This window comes from Megascapheus bottae, chromosome 14 (assembly GCF_031878675.1).
Source record: "Megascapheus bottae isolate mThoBot1 chromosome 14, mThoBot2.hap1, whole genome shotgun sequence".
In the NCBI taxonomy this organism is placed as follows: domain Eukaryota; kingdom Metazoa; phylum Chordata; class Mammalia; order Rodentia; family Geomyidae; genus Megascapheus; species Megascapheus bottae.
In genome coordinates this window covers 16,983,822-17,004,166 of record NC_143522.1, presented here as the reverse complement: position 1 = coordinate 17,004,166, position 20,345 = coordinate 16,983,822, and the positions used below count along the sequence as shown (strand labels likewise).

Sequence of the window (20,345 nt, the reverse complement as noted above, 5' to 3'; positions counted from 1 at the left end):
TTTCCACCCTCCCGCCTCCCTTCTTTCAGTCAACTCCATTATTTGAGGAAAGATGTTGCTGGCTGATAATACACTGGTGGGATGTTTCTCAGCCATCATAGATGCTTTCTGTGTTGTGCCACTTAGAGTTAAGTCCATTCAAGTTAGTAATGGGAATCATATTTAATTATAAGTAGTAGTTGAGGAAAGTGTCATGTTTTTAAATCACCAATGTAAACAACTCCAATTTTTATTTTATTTTGTTTTTTGTCATTCATGGGGCTTGAACTCTGGGCTTGCATGCTGTACCTGAGTTCTTCAGCTCAAGACTACCACCCAACCCTTAGGCCTGGATATTGTCCCTGACCTTTTTAGCTCAAGGATACTGCTATACCCCTTGAGCCCACCCCACTTCTGGTTTTCTAGTGATTAATTGTAGATAAGAGTCTCATGGACTTTAGTGCCTGGGCTGGCTTTGAACCTTGAATTTCAAATCTCAGCCTTCTGAGTAGCTAGGATTTCAGGCGTGAGCCACCATGCCTGGCCTTTATATTAATTATATTTATTAATTGTCTTTGGTTCAATGTTTATATTATTTTAAATAATGTTTTATGTAATTAAAATCTTGTGTTTTATATAAATAAAAATGCATATAGATTCCTGAGATATAATCATGCCTTAAATTTTGGTATCTCTGCAGGAGTTCCATCAGATGCAGTTTGAACATCTTTTATTGCTCCAAGTAATTGAACTTAATAGCGGAAGACTTTGCATTTTTATACCAGTGAAATTCATGCTAAAAAGTGTGATTCTGTCTCATTAAAACTATGTAATTCTACTTGGGGTAAGTGAGAAGAATTTTTCTTCTCTTGTGATTAGGTGATAGTTTGAGACTGTTTAGTTAATATTATTTTTAATTCTAATACTATTAAGAATTTTTGTTAGTGTTAAAAATTTAAAAAAAAAACTGGTTCTTAAAAATTAGAAACATTGGAAGTTGTGCTGTGGTTCAAGCCCCAGGATCCAAAAAAAATAATTAGAAACATGGATCAGAATGGTAGCATATATCATTAATATTAATTTTCTTGCTGGTATATATGTATGCATGTATAGATATGTATATATGTATTTTTTTCCATACTGGCGCTTGAACTCAGGTCCTTGTGCTCAGTTTTTTGGCTCTCTAAAAATGGAGCTATGTCTGCAGCTTTGTTTTTGCTGGTTACTTTGGTGATGGAGTCTTATGAACTTTTTTTGCCTGGTCTGGCTTCAGACATCAGTCCTTCAGATCTCAGTTTCCTGAGTAGCTAGGTTTATAGGTATGAGCCACTGGTGCCTGGCTAAAGTTTTTGTTGTTGTTGATACTGGGATTTTGAATTAGGACTGCACTCTTGTTCTTGTTGCTTGCTTTAGCTGATGCTGTAGCACTGGCTTCCAACCCTTTGTTGCTATATTTGTACTAGTATGTATTTTAATTCAATTTCAAAATTATTAAAAAGAACTGTAGCAACTGAATTTTTAACTGTTGTTATTCAAGTTGAAACTCATCGACTCATAAGTTTGATGCGCTATTCTTTATTGTATCCATTGAAATGTGTTCTGGTACTTTTTTTTGTTGATGTTGGTCTTGAGGCTTGAACTCTGGGCCTGAATGCTGTCCCTGAGCTCTTCAGCTCAAGACTAGTGTTCTGCCACTTGAACCACAGTGCCACTTCTGATTTTCTGGTGGTTAATTGGAGATAAAAGTCTCACGGACTTTCATGCCCAGGCTGGCTTTGAACCGTGATCCTCTATCTCAGCCTTGTGAGTAGCTAGGCTTACAGGTGTGAGCCACCGGTGCCCGGCTTATATTCTGGTACTTTTAGAAACATTTATTTGTTTCAAAGGTAGTTATTTTGCCCCTTATTCTCACTAACAATCATTATAGTAAACACATTGTATTTCTCAGTATTACCATTTCATTCTGCTTAATGATTTCTTATCTTTAATTTACTTTACAGAATTATAACTTATTTTTTTTTTCCTGATCCTGCTTCAGATTTCTTGTTACTTCCTAATATTTCATTGATATTTTTATAAAGACATGAAATGAGGCTTGGGGAAACCATAGACATATGAAAGCTGTGGCTTTAGAAGTTCTTACACATATTAAGATGGCTTATCCAGTGGGTAACAGACAACAAAATACAATGAAAGGTAAAGAAGGCTCGCTTAATCCTGAGCTTGCTATTTATAATCACTCTGTGGCGTTGCGCCTGCTACTTTATACCTCTTAGCCATCTCCTCTTAGCATTCTCCACTAATGAGGAGTAAATAGTTTTCACTTTATTTATTTTTTTTTTTGCAATACTGGACATAAATCTCCTTCCCTAACAGTGTTCTCTTCATAGAATTGCTATGAGAATTAAATTGGATTGGTTATACAAATATCCTGTGTAATACCTGAATAATTGAAAGGATGTAGAAAATGCTGGTTCTTCCAGCTTTTACTAATAGGTAACACTGGAAAATACTTGGACATAGAGTTACCATAAAAGGTCATATGGCAGAGATTCATTAGATACAGAAGTCACTTTTTTCCCCCTTGTATCATACTGAGGCTTGAACTCAGGGCCTGGGCACTGTCCCTTAGCTTTGATTTTTTTTCTCAAGGTTGGTGCTCTGTCATTTGAGTCAGAGATCCACTTCTGGCTTTTGGATGGTTACTTGCACACAAGAAACTCACGGGACTTTCCTGCTGGGGCTGGCTTTGAACCAGGGTTTTCAGATCTCAAACTCCTGAGAAGTTAGATAAGGATTGTAGGTGTGAGCCTCCATTACCCAGCAAGAAATGACTTCTTAACTTTGAAGGACAAATTACATTTATGATCTCTTATTAGGTTAATTTTCTTTTGAATTTAAACAACCATGAGGCTGGGAAAGCAATGCCAAAGAGTTACTTCTGCTTTAGTTTTTGCTGACATTTTCTGGTGTGGGCAAGCCCCATCATGGGCATTCTGCCTCTCCTTGCATACAGAAAGAGGCAAGAACAGAGCAGACAGGTGCACAAAAAGGTGGAGAAGCAGGGGTATTATTGAACAGGATGCTCTAACCCTGTCTCACAGAGTTGAAGAAGCTGGAGGTCCATTGATTTCTGTTTTGATGTGGATCTTTTGAGAATATCTACTTTTTTCTCATCTTTATAGATTTATTGGTAGAATTAAGTGAGATACTATATATTGAAGTATCTTAAAAATTTGAAGCTCTCCAGAAATTTATGTAATTAGTATATGGAATTGTAACTATAACTAAATCATATCTCTTAAATCAGAGAAAAACAAAGGAGAAGTACACTGGAAAGTATACTTTATTTTCTTATAGAAATTATGATATTTTAAAACACTTTGATGTAATAAGAATTAAAAAAGGTAGAGCCAGGCACTGGTTGCTCATGCCTGTAATCCTAGCTACTAAGGAGACTGAGACCTGAGGATTGCAGTTCAAAGCCAGTTTGGGCATGAAAGTCCATGACACTCTTATCTCCAGTTAGCCACCAGAAAACTGGAAGTGTAGCTCTCATGGTAGAGTGCTAGCCTTGACTTGAAGAGTTCAGGGACAGTGCCCAGGCCCAGAGTTCAAGCCCTACAACTGACCAAAAAAGAAAAAAAAGGTAAAAAAATAAATGTTTGATTGACCTGGCTTTGATCTGTTTTAAGGATTTGCATGTATCAATGGCAGAATCAACCACTGGTTCAGACTGCTACCGCTATCGTGACCACGTGAGTCGATGGGCTGCCAGAACAATTCCAAGAGAAAGTGGAAGTCATGTATCAGTGGATGTCACCGAGAAGGTCAACAGTATAACAAATACTTTACAGGTTTGTTTTACGGTGGGGGGACTTGAACTCTGAGTTAAACAGCTCAGGGGCAATCCTACCCCTTGAGCCTCATTGCCACTTCCCCATTAGTAAATTTTGAGCAGGTTGAGCTGAGTAATAGCGTTAGCAGCATGTTAATTTTCTTAGTACTATTTCACAGATTACCACAAAGCTAACATCTCAAAACAGCAAAACATGATCTTAGAGTTCTATAGATCAGACCTCTGACAAAATCTGTTCCCCTTCTTTTCTGGCTTCTACAGGTGGCCCCGTATTTGTTACCTTGTGCTCCCTACATTCATCTTCAAAACTCATATTTCCTTACTCTGCCTGTTCTTTTCTTTATGGGATGCTGCCTCCTCATTTCCCTTTTTATTTCACTTCCACTTCCTCCTTCTTACTTTCACTTCTTCCTCTTCTTTTGATTCTTCTTCCTCTTCCTTCTTTTCCTCTTCTTTCTTTTTCTCCTCCTTTTTATTTTTGGAAGTATTAGGGTTTGAAGACTGGGCCGGTGCTTTGTGCTTTCTAGATTTTTTTTTCTACTATGTGAGCATATTATACCTCAGAACCTTGGATAAAATTTAAATTATGTGTTTTGGATTTTATACAAATAAAAGAAGGATTTGATTTTGGGGGGGGGTGGTCATAGGGCTTGAATTCAGGGCCTGAGCACTGTCTCTGTACTCTATTTGCTTAAGGCTAATGCTTTGCCACTTCTGGTTTTTGAGTGGTTAGTTTGAGTCTGCCTGGGTTGGCTTCAAACCATAATCCTCAGATCTCAGCCTTCTGAGTAGCTAGGATTCTAAGTGTGAACCACTGGTACCCCACTGGATTTGACTTTTTCTCACAGTAATATTAAAGTTTATTTGATATTTTTGAAGTTCATTGATATTTAATTAGACTAAAATATAAGCTATACCTTTAACAAACTGTTGGCTTAGCTCTTTGACATACTACTGACATTGCTTAGGATCAGTATTGTTCAGAACAATAACAGTATTTTCATTTTCTCTCTCAAGGATACCAGTCGGAACCTTCGACAAGTGGACCACATGCTTGGGCGATATCGGGACTACAGTAATGGGCAGGCTGGTGTTGTTGAGCATGTGAGAATGCTTAAATGTGTTTGCATTTTTGCTTACCAAGTTGTTTTGGGGGATGTAGTCTTTGAGAACTAGAGATGTAAGAGAGGAAATAACAATGTATATAGCTATAATTTTTTTTTTTTTTGGCAATCCTGGGGCTTGAACTCAGGACCTGGGCACTATCCTTGGGCTTTCTCAAGGTTAGCAGTCTGCCACTTGAGCCACAGCACCACTTCCATCTTTTGTTGGTATATGTGGTACCGAGGAGTTGAATCCAGGGCTTCATGCATGTTAGGGGAGCACTCTACCACGAGGCTATGCTCAGCCCCTAATTTCTTTCTTTTTTTTTTTTTTTTTGCCAGTCTTGGGCTTGAGCTCAGGGCTTGAGCACTGTCCTTAGACTTTCTCAAGGGTAGAGCTCTACCACTTGAGCCTCAGCACCACTTCCGGCTTTTTTCTATGTATGTGGTACCGAGGAATCGAACCCGGTTCTTCGTGCATGCTAGGCAAGCACTTTAACCACTAGGCCAAACTCCCGGCCTCTTTTTTTTTTTTATAGTTCTATTATCTTAGAGTTTAAATATAGTTTAGATCCTAGCTACCTACTCAGGAGGCTGACATCAGAGGATGGTGATTCAAAGCCTGCCCTGGCAAGGGAAGTCTGTGAGACTCTTATCTTATCTCCAGTAAACTTTTGGCGAAAGCCAGAATTGGTGCTGTGGCTCAAGTGGTAGATAGCTAGCTTTGAGCACAAAGAGGCCTCGGGACAGGGCTTCCTGAGTTCAAGCCCCAAGACTGACAAAAATAACTAACTAAACAAATGAAATATAGTTTAGCTTGTCAGATTTCCAATTAGCTTACTTTGATTAGATTCTATTAATTGAAAGCTTTAAGTATAGGATAGAATTCAGGACATAAGCAGACTTGTTAATCCTGGACTACTGATAGAGAGAAATAAATATTAAGGATAGCTTATTTTAAAGTTACAGATACTCATTGTTTTAACAAGATAATATACTCAAACCCCTCTCAGTTCTCCTCTGAAGAGGTAACCATTTTGACTCTTGAAAATTTCTTTCTCATGGGAATGGGTATCAGTGTTCAAGAAGTAATATACTACCTCACGAATGTAACTGTAACCCCTCCATATATCATCCTGTCAAAATACAATAAAAAAATATCTTTCTAGGCATGTACTAATGTGTATTAAAATTGTTAGGCAGGGGCTGAGAGTGTGGCCTAGTGGTAGTGTGCTCCGCTAGCATGAATGAAGACCTGGTTCTATTCCCTGGAACCACATACACTGAAAAGGCTGGAAGTGGTACTGTGGCTCAAATGGTTGAGTGCTTGCCTAGCATGCACGAGACCTGGGTTCGACTCCTCGGTACCACATACATAGAAAAAGGCTGGAAGTGGTGCTGTGGCTCAAGTGGTAGAGCTCTAGCCTTGAGAAAAGTCCAAGGACAGTGCTCAGGCACTGAGTTCAAGCCCCAGGACTGGCAAAAAAAAAAAAAAATTCTAGGCAATTCTTTTTTCATTTAGTTGTTTTATATCACAGTTCACATAAGATTGTGTAGTCCCACCTGTTTTTAAGGAGTTATATAATATTTCATAATAAGGACATATCCAGGTTTTTCATTTGTTATGAACAATATCCAATGACCTTTATGATATACATATTTATATGTAATCTTGTAGAATTCCTAGAAATAGAACTGCTGGGTTAAAGCATATGTGTGCTTAAAAGTTTGCTTACGGGACTGGGAATGTGGCCTAGTGGTAGAGTGCTTGCCTAGCATACATGACGCCCTGGGTTCTATTCCTTGGAACCACATAAACAGAAAAGGTCAGAAGTGGTACTGTGGCTCAAGTAGTAGAGCACTAGCCTTGAGAAAGCCCAAAGATAGTGCCCAGGCCTTGTGTTTAAGCCTCAGGACTGGCAAGAAAAAAAAAAAAGCAAAGGAAAAGAATTGCTTGTTATTTCGAAATTGCCTTTCAAAAATGTGCTAGTTTAGATTTAGCTCATATAGGGCAGCAAGAAAGAAAGATTCTCTTGAATTTTGCAATGCAGTGGATATTTTTTTTATTAACGTTTGCTAATTCTTGCTATTTTTCCTTCCTTTGGAATGTCCTTCCTTTGTAAACTCTTGGAAAACTAATTAAGTTTATTTCTTTATGCTTGTAGTGATTAGTATACTCTGTAATGAGTAGACTAATATTACATTTATACAATAATATTTGTTTTATATGTATCTTTGCTGTAGTGAATTGTCTTGTAACTCTCAGTTATAATTGTTTGCTTGTTTTTCTGTTACAAAGTGAAAGCATAGTTGTCATTATTTTCTTGTAATGGAAACTAATTGCTTGAGCACAAGGAAACATTTTCTGTGATAAAGGCTGTACCTTCATTTACAAAATAAACTTGGAAAAATTTTCAGTAGCCGTTAGGATGTGTGATGTTTGAAAGATGGAGCTATAGATTTTTTTTATGTCGGGTTTATTGGTTAAGTGTTTTAGGTTAATTGCCCTATGAATTGATTTTGTAATTTGCATTTTTGAAAAATGAAAGCCATTATAAACTAGTAACAATGAGTAATACTGCATTGCCACATTGAATATTAGATCTTTGCTTATTTATATTAGGTTACCATTGAATTGGGCAATTGGGAGTGAAATTTGTATTAGAGAAACTTGTGTACATATAAGCATTTGAAGCTAAAGATGTGTTCTACTGTGACTCTTTAAGTGTGCGTGTGTCTGTCTGTGTCTGATATGCTTGTGGTAGGCTTATAGTTGAATAATGCTCAGTTCTCTGGGGATAGTAGTTTTATTCATAGGATATAAAGTCAACACATTTTTATTTCTGACCCATTAGTATATAGACTGCAAAGCTAGTATATAAAAGGACACGCAGGAGATGAATTATCTTTGTTTTTTTTTCATTTTTGCATATTCCTTCATCTGATCTAGTTTTTCTTCTATAATTTCCTCAAGCTCTTGTTCTGATAAAACATTTGATTGTCAGTGACTTATCTTTCCAGCATATGAGTAACTGTCATTCATCGCTTTACGGTAAATTCACTGAGTATAGTGATAAATTTCATCATTGTCATTTTAGAAGTGATTGTGTGTGTGTATGTGTGTATGTGTGTTTGTGTGTGTGTGTTCTTTTTCAGTCTGAATCCTGAATATGGAAGAGAACATATAGTATTTGTCTTTTTGACTCTGGTTTATTTAGCTTAGCATGATAATCTCCAGTTCCACCCATTTTCCTTCAAGCTACATGATTCCATTTTTTTCTTTCTGGCTGACTAGTGTTCCACTATGTATATACACCATATTTTTTTACACATTCACTAATGTGCACTGATTTTATACATTTGATGTAGCCAGACACTTTTTCTATGTAAGTTTGTTTAATTGGACATAAGTGATGTTATTATTTTCAATAGTCTATTAATGTGACAGAAATTGAGGCATTGACACCTGACAGGGGAGGGTAAATTTTCACAATCTTTTTTTTTTCTATTGTTGGGATAATATATAGTGGTTACAGTTACATTCATCAGGTAGTAGGTGCATTACTTCTTACATACGCCGTCTCATGTTTTTGTCCCTAATTCCCCCCGCACGCACCCTGCCAATCATCTTGTTTTCCCCCTTCCCTTTCCTATTTAAATAAACAAATAAATGTATATACAGGGCTGGGAGTTTGACCTAGTGGTTAAAGTGCTTACCTAGCATGCACGAAGGCCCGGGTTCAATTCCTTGGTACCACATACATAGAAAAAAGCCGGAAGTGGTGCTGAGGCTCAAGTGGCAGAGTTCTAACCTTGAGAAAGCCAGTGCTCAGGCCCTGAGCTCAAGCCTAGGACTGGCAAAAAAAAAAAATGTATATACAGTATACCAGGTAACAAAGTCAGATACAATAACAATATGAGACTAAACCATAAGGGCAAAAAAAAAAAGAGAAGAGAAATAACATAGAAAAATTTTCAGAATCTTAACATCAGGATTCATGAGCTTTGATGAGCATTTATATTAAATGGTTACATTTTTCATGATGCTATGAATTTGTATCTCAGAAATGGGGACTTTAGATTCAAAGTTTGAAGTCTTATATAAATTACACCTTGAGAAATGACACCTTGGAAGTCATCTTTATGTATACCACAATACAAAAGACTACTATCATTCCAGGCATCTAGACTGGGAAGTAGATGGAGCAAATATAGAAGCAGAATGAGGAAGACGTCAGGAGCTGAGCAAGAATTGGCATTAAAATGTTGTCCCTGGCAGCAGATGTAGTCGCCACTAGAACAATGTGGCATACTCTGTCCACTGCAGTTGTTGGCATTGATTTTTCTTCTCATCTTCACTAACAACCATTGATTTTTTTCACTAACTTTTCTTGTACGGTTTCTGGCCAGTGAACCATAGTTAGCTGGATAGTCTCAGTTTAGATCTTTGGTATTGAGCTTCATGATCTTCAATAAGTGTCATTTGGGGCTGGGAGTTTGGCCTAGTGGTAGGGTGCTTGCCTAGCATGTATGAAGTCCCGGGTTCGATTCCTCGTCACCACACACAGAAAAAGCCAGAAATGGTGCTGTAGCTCAAGTGATAGAGATCTAGCGGTGGAAAGCCCAAGCACAGACCTCAAGCCCTGAGTTCAAGTCCCAGGAAGGGAAAAGAAATAGTGTCATTTGGTATTGTCATGCTGTGAATTCCTTGGGCTAAAGAGGATATGTAAGGAAGCCTGTGAAGGTTTCTTTTTAAAAATAATATATTTAAAATATATTTTAAATAATTTTTAAACATTTATGGTAAAACCTTTGAAGATTTCAGAGCAAATTGTGCTTTTCAGTGTTAGACTATTCACAGAACTGTGTGGTTGACTAGCTTATAGATATAGAGCTCTGTCTCTATTCATGAGAGAAAGGGGTATACTCTGTTAATGCTATAAAAACTGAATGTTCTTGAGTCAGAGCATTCAACATAAAATACTGAACATAGGGATGAAAGTTTATATAAAGGAGTTAATTCTGGGTTGAAAAGAAAAATGAGGCTCTCTTGACTCATTAAGTTCATTTTTAAGGTAAAGACTGGTTATCAAATTAGAGTTTAGACTCGTACTAATAGGTCTTTTTTTTCTAATTAAGTACTCTGATTAAAATTTTTCTTTGGAATGCATAGAATCTTGGCATCTGGTATGTGAACTTTGTACAAATGTTGAATTTTAAGCAATAAAATCCAGGATTTTATATGTCTTTAGTCGATTTCTATTGTCAAGTATATTCAGTTATGGGTCATTGATTGTTTAAAGCCGGCTACTAGCCAATTAGCATATCTCCAAGTTGGTGGTATCTGCTTCTCTGACTGAACTTCATTAAATCATTAATTGTCTGAAGGTAAGACCTCTTTGTGATCATTCTTTAGCCTAAATATTGGGTAGTAAGAATCCACAGGTAGAAAATTTTAACTAAGAAAATTTTAACTAAGAAAGTTTTGTTAAAGTCATTTTGTCATCATATTTTAGACTTTTTTTTTTTTTTTTGCCAGTCTTGGGCTTTAGCTCAGGGCCTGAGCACTATCCTTGGACTTTCTCAAGGTTAGAGCTCTACCACTTAAGCCTCAGCACCACTTCAAGCTTTTTTCTATGCATGTGGTAACAAGGAATCGAACCTGGGTCTTCGTGCATGCTAGGCAATCCCTCTACTACTAGGCCAAACTCCCGGCTATATTTTAGACTTTTAGAATTAAGTATTTAAATTCGCCTGTTGAAAATTTTATTTCTGTGACTCATGAAATCACTGGTTAGAAAAATAATTTTTTATAGAACTTTTGCCCTGAGGCTAGTAAGAAAAACATAATTTTTGGAATCAGAATTGAAATTGAATCTTGATTTGGCCTGTAGAAACTCTCAGTGAATTTGAGCAAACTTATATACTTTCACTGTTCAACATTTGAAAAATGAATGTTTTTATATTTAGGTGATTGTAATTAGCACTTAAGTGCTCATATGATTTTTGATCCTTGCTAAGCAGTTACATGTAATTTCTTTATCTGCTGATTTCTATCAACATGCTGCAGCATCCCTAAGTGAAAAGTGAATTATTTCAAATTCAAATTATATGCTAAATTAGCATAGCTACTAATACTTCCACCTTTGTGTTTGTGAGTATACTGTGTTATATATATAATATACTGTTTTGTATGTTATTCATAAAACACAGGCTTCTACTTATTATGAATGTTCATTTGTTAACATTTAAAGCATATAGAAATGGAAAAAAATTCCCCTTAAATTATATTTGGAATGTATGTGATATAGAGAGCTTTGACATAAAGAAGAAATTCCTCTTAAAATAAAAGTAAATAACAAACAAAATTATCTTCATGAAATTAAGGTGAACGTAATATATTTTGCAATCTGTGGCCAAATCAATCTTGACAGTCTGTAGAAACAGGCATCATGACAAAGCCAGGCATTAGGCACTTAATAATCAAAATACATAGGAGTGGCATTATCCTAGACCAAATTCATTTTTTTATTAATTTATTTTTTTATTGTAATTAATAGAAGAGTTACATTATATTCACCAGATAGAAGGTGCATAACTTCACAAACATTGATACCCTTTCTCATGACATGGTCCCCATTTCTCTTCCCTCTCCCCTCACTCTTTTTGATTTCCCCCTTCCCTATCCAATTTCAAATAACCAATTAAGCACATATAAAATATATCAGATAACAAGGTGAAATATTGTAACAATATGATATAACCAAGGGATAGCAAAAGAGACAAGAGATAACGTAGTACATTAAGGACAATAATCACTCATTATATGGCTTTTGTTTCCTTATCCTGGAGGTCCTTACATTTAGTGTCATACTATTTGGCCTTATGTCTCTACATTTTGTTCTATTGTAAATCTCTGCTAGGAGATCCCAAGGTTTCTACTGAATTTGACAAATGAGGGAGACTCTTGGGCCTATGTTCCTTTGAGTCTGGCTTACTTCACATAATATGATTTTTTTCTAAGTCTTTCCATTTCTTTAAAATGGGGCGATGTCATTCTTTCTGACAGCAGCATAGAATTCCATTGTGTATAAATACCACATCTTGTTGATCCACTCATCAACTGAGGGACATCTGGTTGCTATGGTAAATAGTGCTGCAATGAACATCGTTGTGCTAGTGGATTTAGTATGCCCTTGTTTCTGGACAGTTGGGTAAATGGCAAGTAGTGGAATTGCTGGGTCATAGGGGAGCTCTATGTTTAGTCTTTTGAGGAACTGCCATACTGCTTTCCATAGTGGTTGAATGAGTTTGCACTCCCACCAGCAGTGTAGTAGTGATCCCTCCTGGCCATATCCCCTCCAGCATCTGTTGTTATTAGTTTTCTTGATCCTGGCCATTCTAACTGGAGTGAGATGGAATCTTAGAGTTGTTTTGATTTGCATTTCTTTTATCACCAGAGATGTTGAGCATTTCTTCATGTGTCTATAAGCCATTCTTATTTCTTCTTCAGAGAAGACTGTCTTTAAGTCTGGCCCATTTTTTGATGGGATGGTTGTTACTTTGGAGATTAGTTTTGGAGTGATTCAATTATTTGAGTTGTTGATATATTTTAGATAGGAGGCCTTTGTCTGTTGTATGGTTAGTGAAGATCTTCTCCCATTCTGTAGGCTTCCTAATTAATTTACTAGCTATGTCCTTTGCTATACAGAAGCTCTGCAGTTTAATGCAGTCCCCCTTATCCAGCCTTTCTCTGATTTGTTGTGTTTCTTGGTCCTTATTAAGAAAGTTTCGACCTGTGCCAAGGAGGCCTAGTGTGTCTCCTATTTTTTCTTGTAAAGTTTCAGTATGTCGGCTTTTACCTCGAGGTCTTTGATCCATTTGGAGTTAACTCTAGTGCAGGGTGACAAAGAAGGATCCAACTTTAGTTTTCTGCAACTTGTTGAAGAGGCTGTCTTTCTTCCATTCTATTTTTTTGGCTCCCTTGTCAAAGATTAGGTGGCCATAGGTCTGTGGTTTAATATCTGGGTCCCCAGTTCTATTCCATTGGTCTTCAGGCCTGTTTTTGTGCCAGTACCAAGCTGTTTTGATGATTATAGCTCTGTAATAGAGTCTAAAGTTTGGTATTGAAATTCCTCCTGCTCTGTTCTTTCTGCTAAGAAGTGTTTTTGCTATATGGGGTCTTTTATTATTCCATATGAAATTTTGGATTGCCTCTTCTATTTCTTTAAAGAATGACATTGGGATATTGATGGGTATTGCGTTGAATTTGTAGATAGCCCTTGGCAAGATTGTCATTTTCACGATGTTGTTTCTTCCAATCCAGGAGCATGGGAGGTTTTTCCATTTCCTCAGTTCTGCTTTAATTTCCTTTTTCAGGATTTTAAAGTTTTCATCAAAAAGGTCCTTTACATTCTTAGTTAAGCTAATTCCTAGGTACTTTATTTTCTTTGAGGCTATTGCAAAAGCAGTTGCTTCCTGATTGTTGCCTCATTCCTCTCAATGTTGGCATAGAGGAAGGCAGTTGATTTTTGAGGGTTAATTTTATACCCTGCTACCTTTCCAAAGTTTTGAATCAGCTCTAGGAGCTTGGGAGTAGAATCTATAGGGTTCTTTAAATACAGAATCATGTCATCTGCAAAGAGGGAAAGTTTCACTTCCTCTTTCCCTATTTTGATCCCTTTTATGCTTGCTTCTTGCCTTATTGCTCTTGCTAGGAATTTTAATACTATGTTAAAGAGGAGTGGAGAGAGTGGGCATCCTTTTCTCGTTCCTGTTTTTAGAGAGAATGGCTTTAGCTTTTCGGCATTAATTATAATACTAGCTGTGGGTTTGTGATACACAGCCTTTATTATACTGAGGAATGTTCCATGGATTCCTAGTTTCTCCAGAGCTTTTAGCATAAATGGCTGTTGGATCTTGTCAAATGCCTTTTCTGCATCTATTGAGCCAATCATGTGATTTTTGTCCTTGCTCCTGTTGATGTGTTGAATTATGTTAATTGATTTGTGTATATTGAACCAGCTTTGCCTCCCTGTGATGAAACCTGTTTGATCATAGTGTATAGTATAATTTTTTTGATGAGTTGTTGTAGACAGTTGGCCAGTATTTTGTTGAGAAGTTTTGCATCAATATTCATCAAAGAAATGGGTCTATAGTTCTCTCTCTTTGATGAATCTCTGTCTGGTTTGGGGATGAGGGTTATACTGGCTTCATAGAATGAGTTTGGTAAAGAGCCTTCAATTTCAGTTTCGTTGAAGAGCTTGAGGAGTATTGGTGTGAGCTCTGCTTTGAAGGCCTTATAGAATTCAGCTGTGAATCCATTTGGCCCTGGGCTTTTCTTAGGTGGAAGGTCTCTTATTGCCATTTCTATTTCAGTGCTTGAAATAGGCCTGTTTAGTTGGGTTAGGTCTTCTTGGTTCAGTGTGGTTATGTTAATATTGGCTAGGAATTCATCCATTTCTTCTAGATTCTCAAATTTGTTGGTGTAAAGGTTTGAGAAGTATTCCCTCATGATGCTCTGAATCTTGGTAATTTCTGTCGTGATATTACCATTTTCGTCTGTGATTTTGCTTATTTCGGTATGCTCCCTTCTTTTTTTGTAAGATTTACTAATGCCTAGACCAAAGTCTTATGATGAGCTCTCTTCCGCCTCCAGTGTTCTCTGGGATTTTGAACCCTGGCATTTGATAGTGTGAGGACTTTGCTTTTTTTTTTTATTAAAGAATTTATTAACATTGATTTTTACATCATATTTCAAATGACGTGTTTAACAAAGGACTTAACTTTTTCATATTAACTTGATAGATCTATACTTATAACACTTTTGAACTGCCCCGACTATCATGAATTCTGTTCACATAAATTATTCCTATTTACCATTTCTTCAGTGTGTGGTGAAAACAAATCAGAACAGTTATACAAAATGTTTATGCTCAATTCTGCCTCTAAAGGAATGGAGTTATCTAGTCATGACCAAATTTTCATGTCTTTGTGTATAATGTATGTTACTTTAGGGAGTAGTTTTTCTTAGTATGAAAATGAACGATTGGAAGAAACGAACTGGAATTTCTCAGTGGTTTCCAGAATTGAAGCATTTTAAAATGTTTACTGAACCTGTATAGGGCCAAGAGCTTTGGAAAGTATACATTTTTACCTGTTTTACTTTGAAAAAGCAAACCAGGTATTTGTCAATAAAGCTTGGGGAATAAGTAAAACTGAACAGAGTTCAAGTTCTGGGTAAGAGAGTTTGTATATTCTTCCATCCAATGAGGCTCTGAAATGTTTACTGAATGCCTGAAGTGATGTGAAGAGTGTACACAGGCTCACTTGTTTGAATGCTGTCAGTGTGCAGGAATGTTATTACTCTCATTTAAATAACATGCCTCCAACAACGAGATTCAAATTTCACTACCACAGTGTATTAGCTAAATGTAACCTCACGCATGTTGGTAATCTCTCTCTTCAGTATACAATTTACTGTGTGGAAAACAGATGACTCCTTTGCAGTCTTTTGGTGATTTAGTCATGAAGAGTGAAATATATACTTTACCTCTTTATCTCCCAATGAGAAATCCAAATGTTATTTTACAAAAATAAATAATCAGAACAGAGAATTTGCCAACAAAGGTGAAAGTGCACCAAGATATGAAACAGTGTAGAGCTGTAACTGGGATTTGAACTATACTGTAGAAGAATGATATGAGGAATTTGTATGACTACCCTGTTTAAGTATCTGTAGATAATGTATCAGAGGAATTTAGTGAAGTTATAATTTTTGGCATAGCAGAGGCTTATAAATAGCTTTGCCAGACTGAGGCATCTGATTTCCTCATTCCATTTATCCTTTTGCATTTAATCATGGGAAAACTACCATTCATTGCATAACCTGATCTGCCCCTGGCCTTGTTCTAATTATTTTTACATACATTATCATATTTCTTGGTCAGAGTGGAACAGGATAAAGTTAGAATTATTTGATTGAGTGTGAAGGACCTGGATAGAAGCAGAAAGGAAGTGTGGTGCAGCTGTGGAGAGCATTGTTAGGTTTCCTTGTGGTCATACTTTTCTTTGTTCACATCTCCCATTTGGAATAGTCATTCTTGTTTAGATCATTTCCTTTCAGAATTAGTTTATAATGAGATCAGTTCTTTGAGGTTTTTTTTTTTTTTTTTTGAAAACTTTTTTTGCTAGTCCTGGACCCTAAACTCAGGGTCTGAGCACTGTCCTTGGGCTTTCTCAAGATTAGAGCTCTACCACTTGAGCTATAGCACCACTTTTGGCTTTTTCCTATGTATGTAGTACTGAGGAATCGAACCTGGGTCTTCGTGCTTGCTAGGCAAGCACTCTTACCACTAGTTCAAACTCCTGGCCCCAGTTCTTTGTGTTTTTTTCCTATCTCACTAATGTTCACCTACATTGTGTTTCCAATCAATATGTTTTTCTAAGAGATAAAACATAGCTCTGGGAATATAAAAATATATTTCTGTTTTAACAAGTGACATTTCTTTTTTGTGACATTTCTTTAGTTATAAAAACAACCTTTGTTGATTCTTTAGTTATAAAAACAACCTTTGTTGATTCTTCAAAATAGTGAGTTGGTTCCTTAGCATCCTCTAGGGGGACTTTCCCCTCTTTGAGTACCATTTTCACTCATGCATTTTTGAAACATGTTAATTCATTGATGCTAATATTTTTAATGTTTCCTTTGTGGATAAGGGGGCTACCCGACTCAACCTTGTATTTAAGGATTCATCAGTTCTTTTTTTTCTTCTGGCTTTGTAATTATTCTTTGTGCAGTATCTTTTGTGTCGTTAATAATTCTTATGTAATGTTTAATTCCTTGAGCTTTTGAAGGATCTATTTTTTTTCCATGAGACTTATAGGTATAACTTAAAGTCTGTTTTATTTCACTCATCTACCATTGATATTTCAGTTTTTTGGATTGTATGCTTTAGACTCACATGATTTTAGGGTTTTCAAATTAGGCCACAAATTTTTCTCAATTTTTATTTAAAAAATTTATTATTATTATTTTTTTATTATTTCTTTGCCAGTCCTGGGCCTTGAACTCAGGGCCTGAGCACTGTCCTTGGGCTTTCTCAAGGCTGAGCTCTCCCACTTGAGCCACAGCACCACTTCTGGCTTTTTTCTATGTGTGTGATACTGAGGAATTGAACCCAGCTCTTTGTGCATGCTAGGCAAGCACTCTACCACTAGCCAAACTCCTGGCCCTTTATTATTTTTTTAATGTTTCAACCCTGTTAGGTTTCTCCAAATGGATGGGTTCATCAGTTAGATATTTTCTACATTTTGGCAGTTGTTAGATGGGATAGGTGGTGACTGATAACATTTAAAAACCAAATTTACCCTTGTTGTCGAAGTATATGTACTAGTTTTGTATTTCCTAACTTAGTTCAGAAATTCCTCTGATCTTAACTTTCTGATGGAAGTTAAGCATTTCAGAAATAATTTTTAAAAATCTGTAGTCTGCTTGAGTTTGACAGTTCTTAAAAAAGGGTAACTCACACTTCACTGTATTCTTTAGTTAAGAGAAACCCTGGAAAAATCAATAAACCAACTGCGGAATCAACGCTTACAGAGAAACTCAGGGGGCAGAAGTGCTTCTGTTACAAGTCTAAGCACAAGTGACCTCGGTAGTGGCACCATGACAGGTAAACTCTTCAGGTCTTCCGGAAACAAAGTTCATATTGTAAGCATGTCACCTTTACAGAAATGTGGTACATGTATAATGTCATCCATAGGAGGCATTAGAATATGCAATTTTCAAGAATAGTAGAGTGTGTATTTTGAAACCTATTAAAGAATCTTTGTAATTCTACTAGTGGTGTTTTTTTTTTCAGACCCTATTATAGTTGTAGTTTTACCTAACAAAGCCTGAATTTATTTTTCTGTTCACAAAGAATTAAGTATGTGATATATTGTTCTCATAAACTGGCACATTGAAATGCTTTGCACAGCTACTTAAAGGTAATAAGAAACATTAAAAAACTCCAAAGATATGAATAATATTTACTGGATGGTATGTTTTCTGGATTAGTAATTTTGTCCTACCATAGTAGTTTTTTAAGGTTCTGATTATGAACTATCCTATGGGATTTGTTGTTAAGAACAGGAGGATTTTTAGTCCTGGTATAAGCTAGATGTCAGTGGCTGGAGTAAAAGGAAGCTTTCCTATAGTGTATCTTACTTATACCAAGATTCATATTTGAGTTAAAAATTGGACATAACTATTTATTTGTTCCATAGTTCCTACTAGTTTTTCAGTGTTCAGATTTTGGATTATTTGGATGTTACAATTATTTGCATTATTATATAATATATGCAGAATATAAAACATAAAATATATAATATAGCATACTTAGGTAGTATATATTACATTGGTGTATATTATATTATTTGAGAAATGCTGTTTCATTAGTATAAAATAGAAAGCTTCTTTAGAAGTATGAAAAAGAGCTTTGGCATTTTCTTTTACCAGTTTAAATCTATTGTTCATTTATTTTCCGCTTTAAGGGCTAAGTTAGTGCTACTATTGTGGAACTTTATAGGTATAGCAAGTTGTTGGGAAATAGCGTAGGCTAAAGGCATATGTGTGTATTACTACTAGCGTGCATCTTCGAAGTGTATTTTTACATCATTTCTTCTCGTGTATTGTTTCAATCCCCTTCCTTTTCTTTCCAATGTAGAGAGCCACCGTTTTCCACCTACCTCACCTCTTAAGGATTATGATCCATGGGGGACCAAACGAAGTAAGTCCAGAACTGGTGTCCGGTTTGTTCCCACGGCAGATGACATGGCCCAGGTACTGTGTAACTTGTATGTGGTGTTTTCTTGCATTTCTGTATGAAGGAATAATGTTTACATGATTATATTTTAGCTAATCGGTTACTTGATCAATATGACTTTGCATAACTTTGTATTGATCTTTTTTATTCTTGTTTTATTTTTCACTCAGGACTTGAGCTCTGCCACTTGAGCCATACCTCTACTTCTGGCTTCTTGCTGGTTAATTGGAGATAAGAGTCTCTAAAATTTGTTTGCATAGGCTGGTTTTAAGCTATGATTCTCATATCTTTGCTTCCTGAGTAGCTAGGATTAGCCACTGGCCCCGGCTGTTTATTTATTTATGTATTTTTGTTCTTTGCTTCCTGTTTTTGTGTTTGAATTCAGATCCTTATGCTTCCTCTGCTTACTTGTTTGACTAGTGCTCTACCATTTGACCAGTGCCTTCACCCTTGCTTTTATGCTAGTTATTTGAAGAGGAAATCTTTTCTGTCTGGGCTGGTTTTGAACCAGTCATCTTTCAGACCTCAGTTTCTTTAGTAGTTAGTTTATAGAAGTGAACCATAGTGCTTACTTTATACATTTATTTCACATTTGTTCCAGAGATGTTATAGAAATTATATGTCCTGAATGTGTGCAAATGAGTATGTCAAATTTAGTTGGGCATATTTGTTTCTGTCCCTGTGTAGGCTGCTCATTTTTTTTTTTAAAGCCCTGTGGGTTATCTATTTTCTATTTTGGGTTTTCTATTTTGCTTAGTTTGAACAAGTTTGTCATTGTGTGGTTGAGCTATTGATTTTTCCACTATTTAGTGTTTTTCTGATTATTGAATCACTAATGGAGCTATGTAAGAAATTTTATGCTTTGGTGTTCACTGAAGATTTCTGGTATTATTAGTTCTATGACTATATTTTCTATTTTTTTCAAGCTCTGTTCAGAGCCAAGTTTCTTTTGTTTTGTGTGTTAGGGAGCCAAAGTAATTAGATAAACATTAGGGGACATTTCTGACTTTAAAATCTTCATTTTGTTAGTTGTAGGAATGATTCTTAAAGTTAGTTTTAGGAAACTGCAACATAATGCAAAGATGGAATTAAATGTAAAAGAAAAATCTTATGGAAACTTTTTTGACTCATATTTTGATAAATGCAGATTGCTAGCACAGATTATATGAAGAAATTTAGAGCAAATAACAGTAACTTAACCATATATACCTTTTTTTTTTTTTGCCAGTTCTGGGGCTTGAAATCAGGGTCTGGGCACTATTGTTGGGCTCTCTCAAGGCTAGTGCTCTACCACTTGAGCCACAACACCATTTCTGGCTTTTCCTGTTTATGTGATACTGAGGAATCAAACCCAGGGCTTCATACATGCTAGGCAAGCATTCTACCAGTAGGCCATTTTCCTGGCCTCATATTTACTTTTTTATTCTGTTTTTATTCAGTGCCTCTGTCATTGGGACAATATTTACATTTTGAGGCAATGATGAGTAGAAGCTTTCTGTTTTCATCGATTATTATCTGGCTGAGGAATTAGCTATGAATCAGAGTATATTAATATATACAAAGTACTGGACTAAGATGCATATGATAATAGAAAGG

The 20,345-nt window shown here is 36.1% G+C and overlaps 1 protein-coding gene across 12 annotated transcripts in view; it reads left to right on the top strand.

Moving 5' to 3' along the window:
- The window catches only part of Cep128 (centrosomal protein 128), a 340,438-nt gene that overhangs the window by 13,014 nt on the left and 307,079 nt on the right, over window positions 1-20,345 (top strand). For all 12 annotated transcript variants that reach the window (XR_016537579.1, XR_016537580.1, XR_016537581.1 and 9 more), the window contains exons 2-6: window positions 680-823; window positions 3,675-3,836; window positions 4,856-4,942; window positions 17,489-17,615; window positions 18,651-18,766. Coding sequence is in view for 9 of the 12 variants with exons in the window: in XM_090344647.1 (XP_090200773.1) it covers window positions 3,690-3,836; window positions 4,856-4,942; window positions 17,489-17,615; window positions 18,651-18,766 (477 nt within the window). In the remaining 3 variants the exon portion in view is untranslated. The remainder of the gene's footprint in view (window positions 1-679; window positions 824-3,674; window positions 3,837-4,855; window positions 4,943-17,488; window positions 17,616-18,650; window positions 18,767-20,345) is intronic.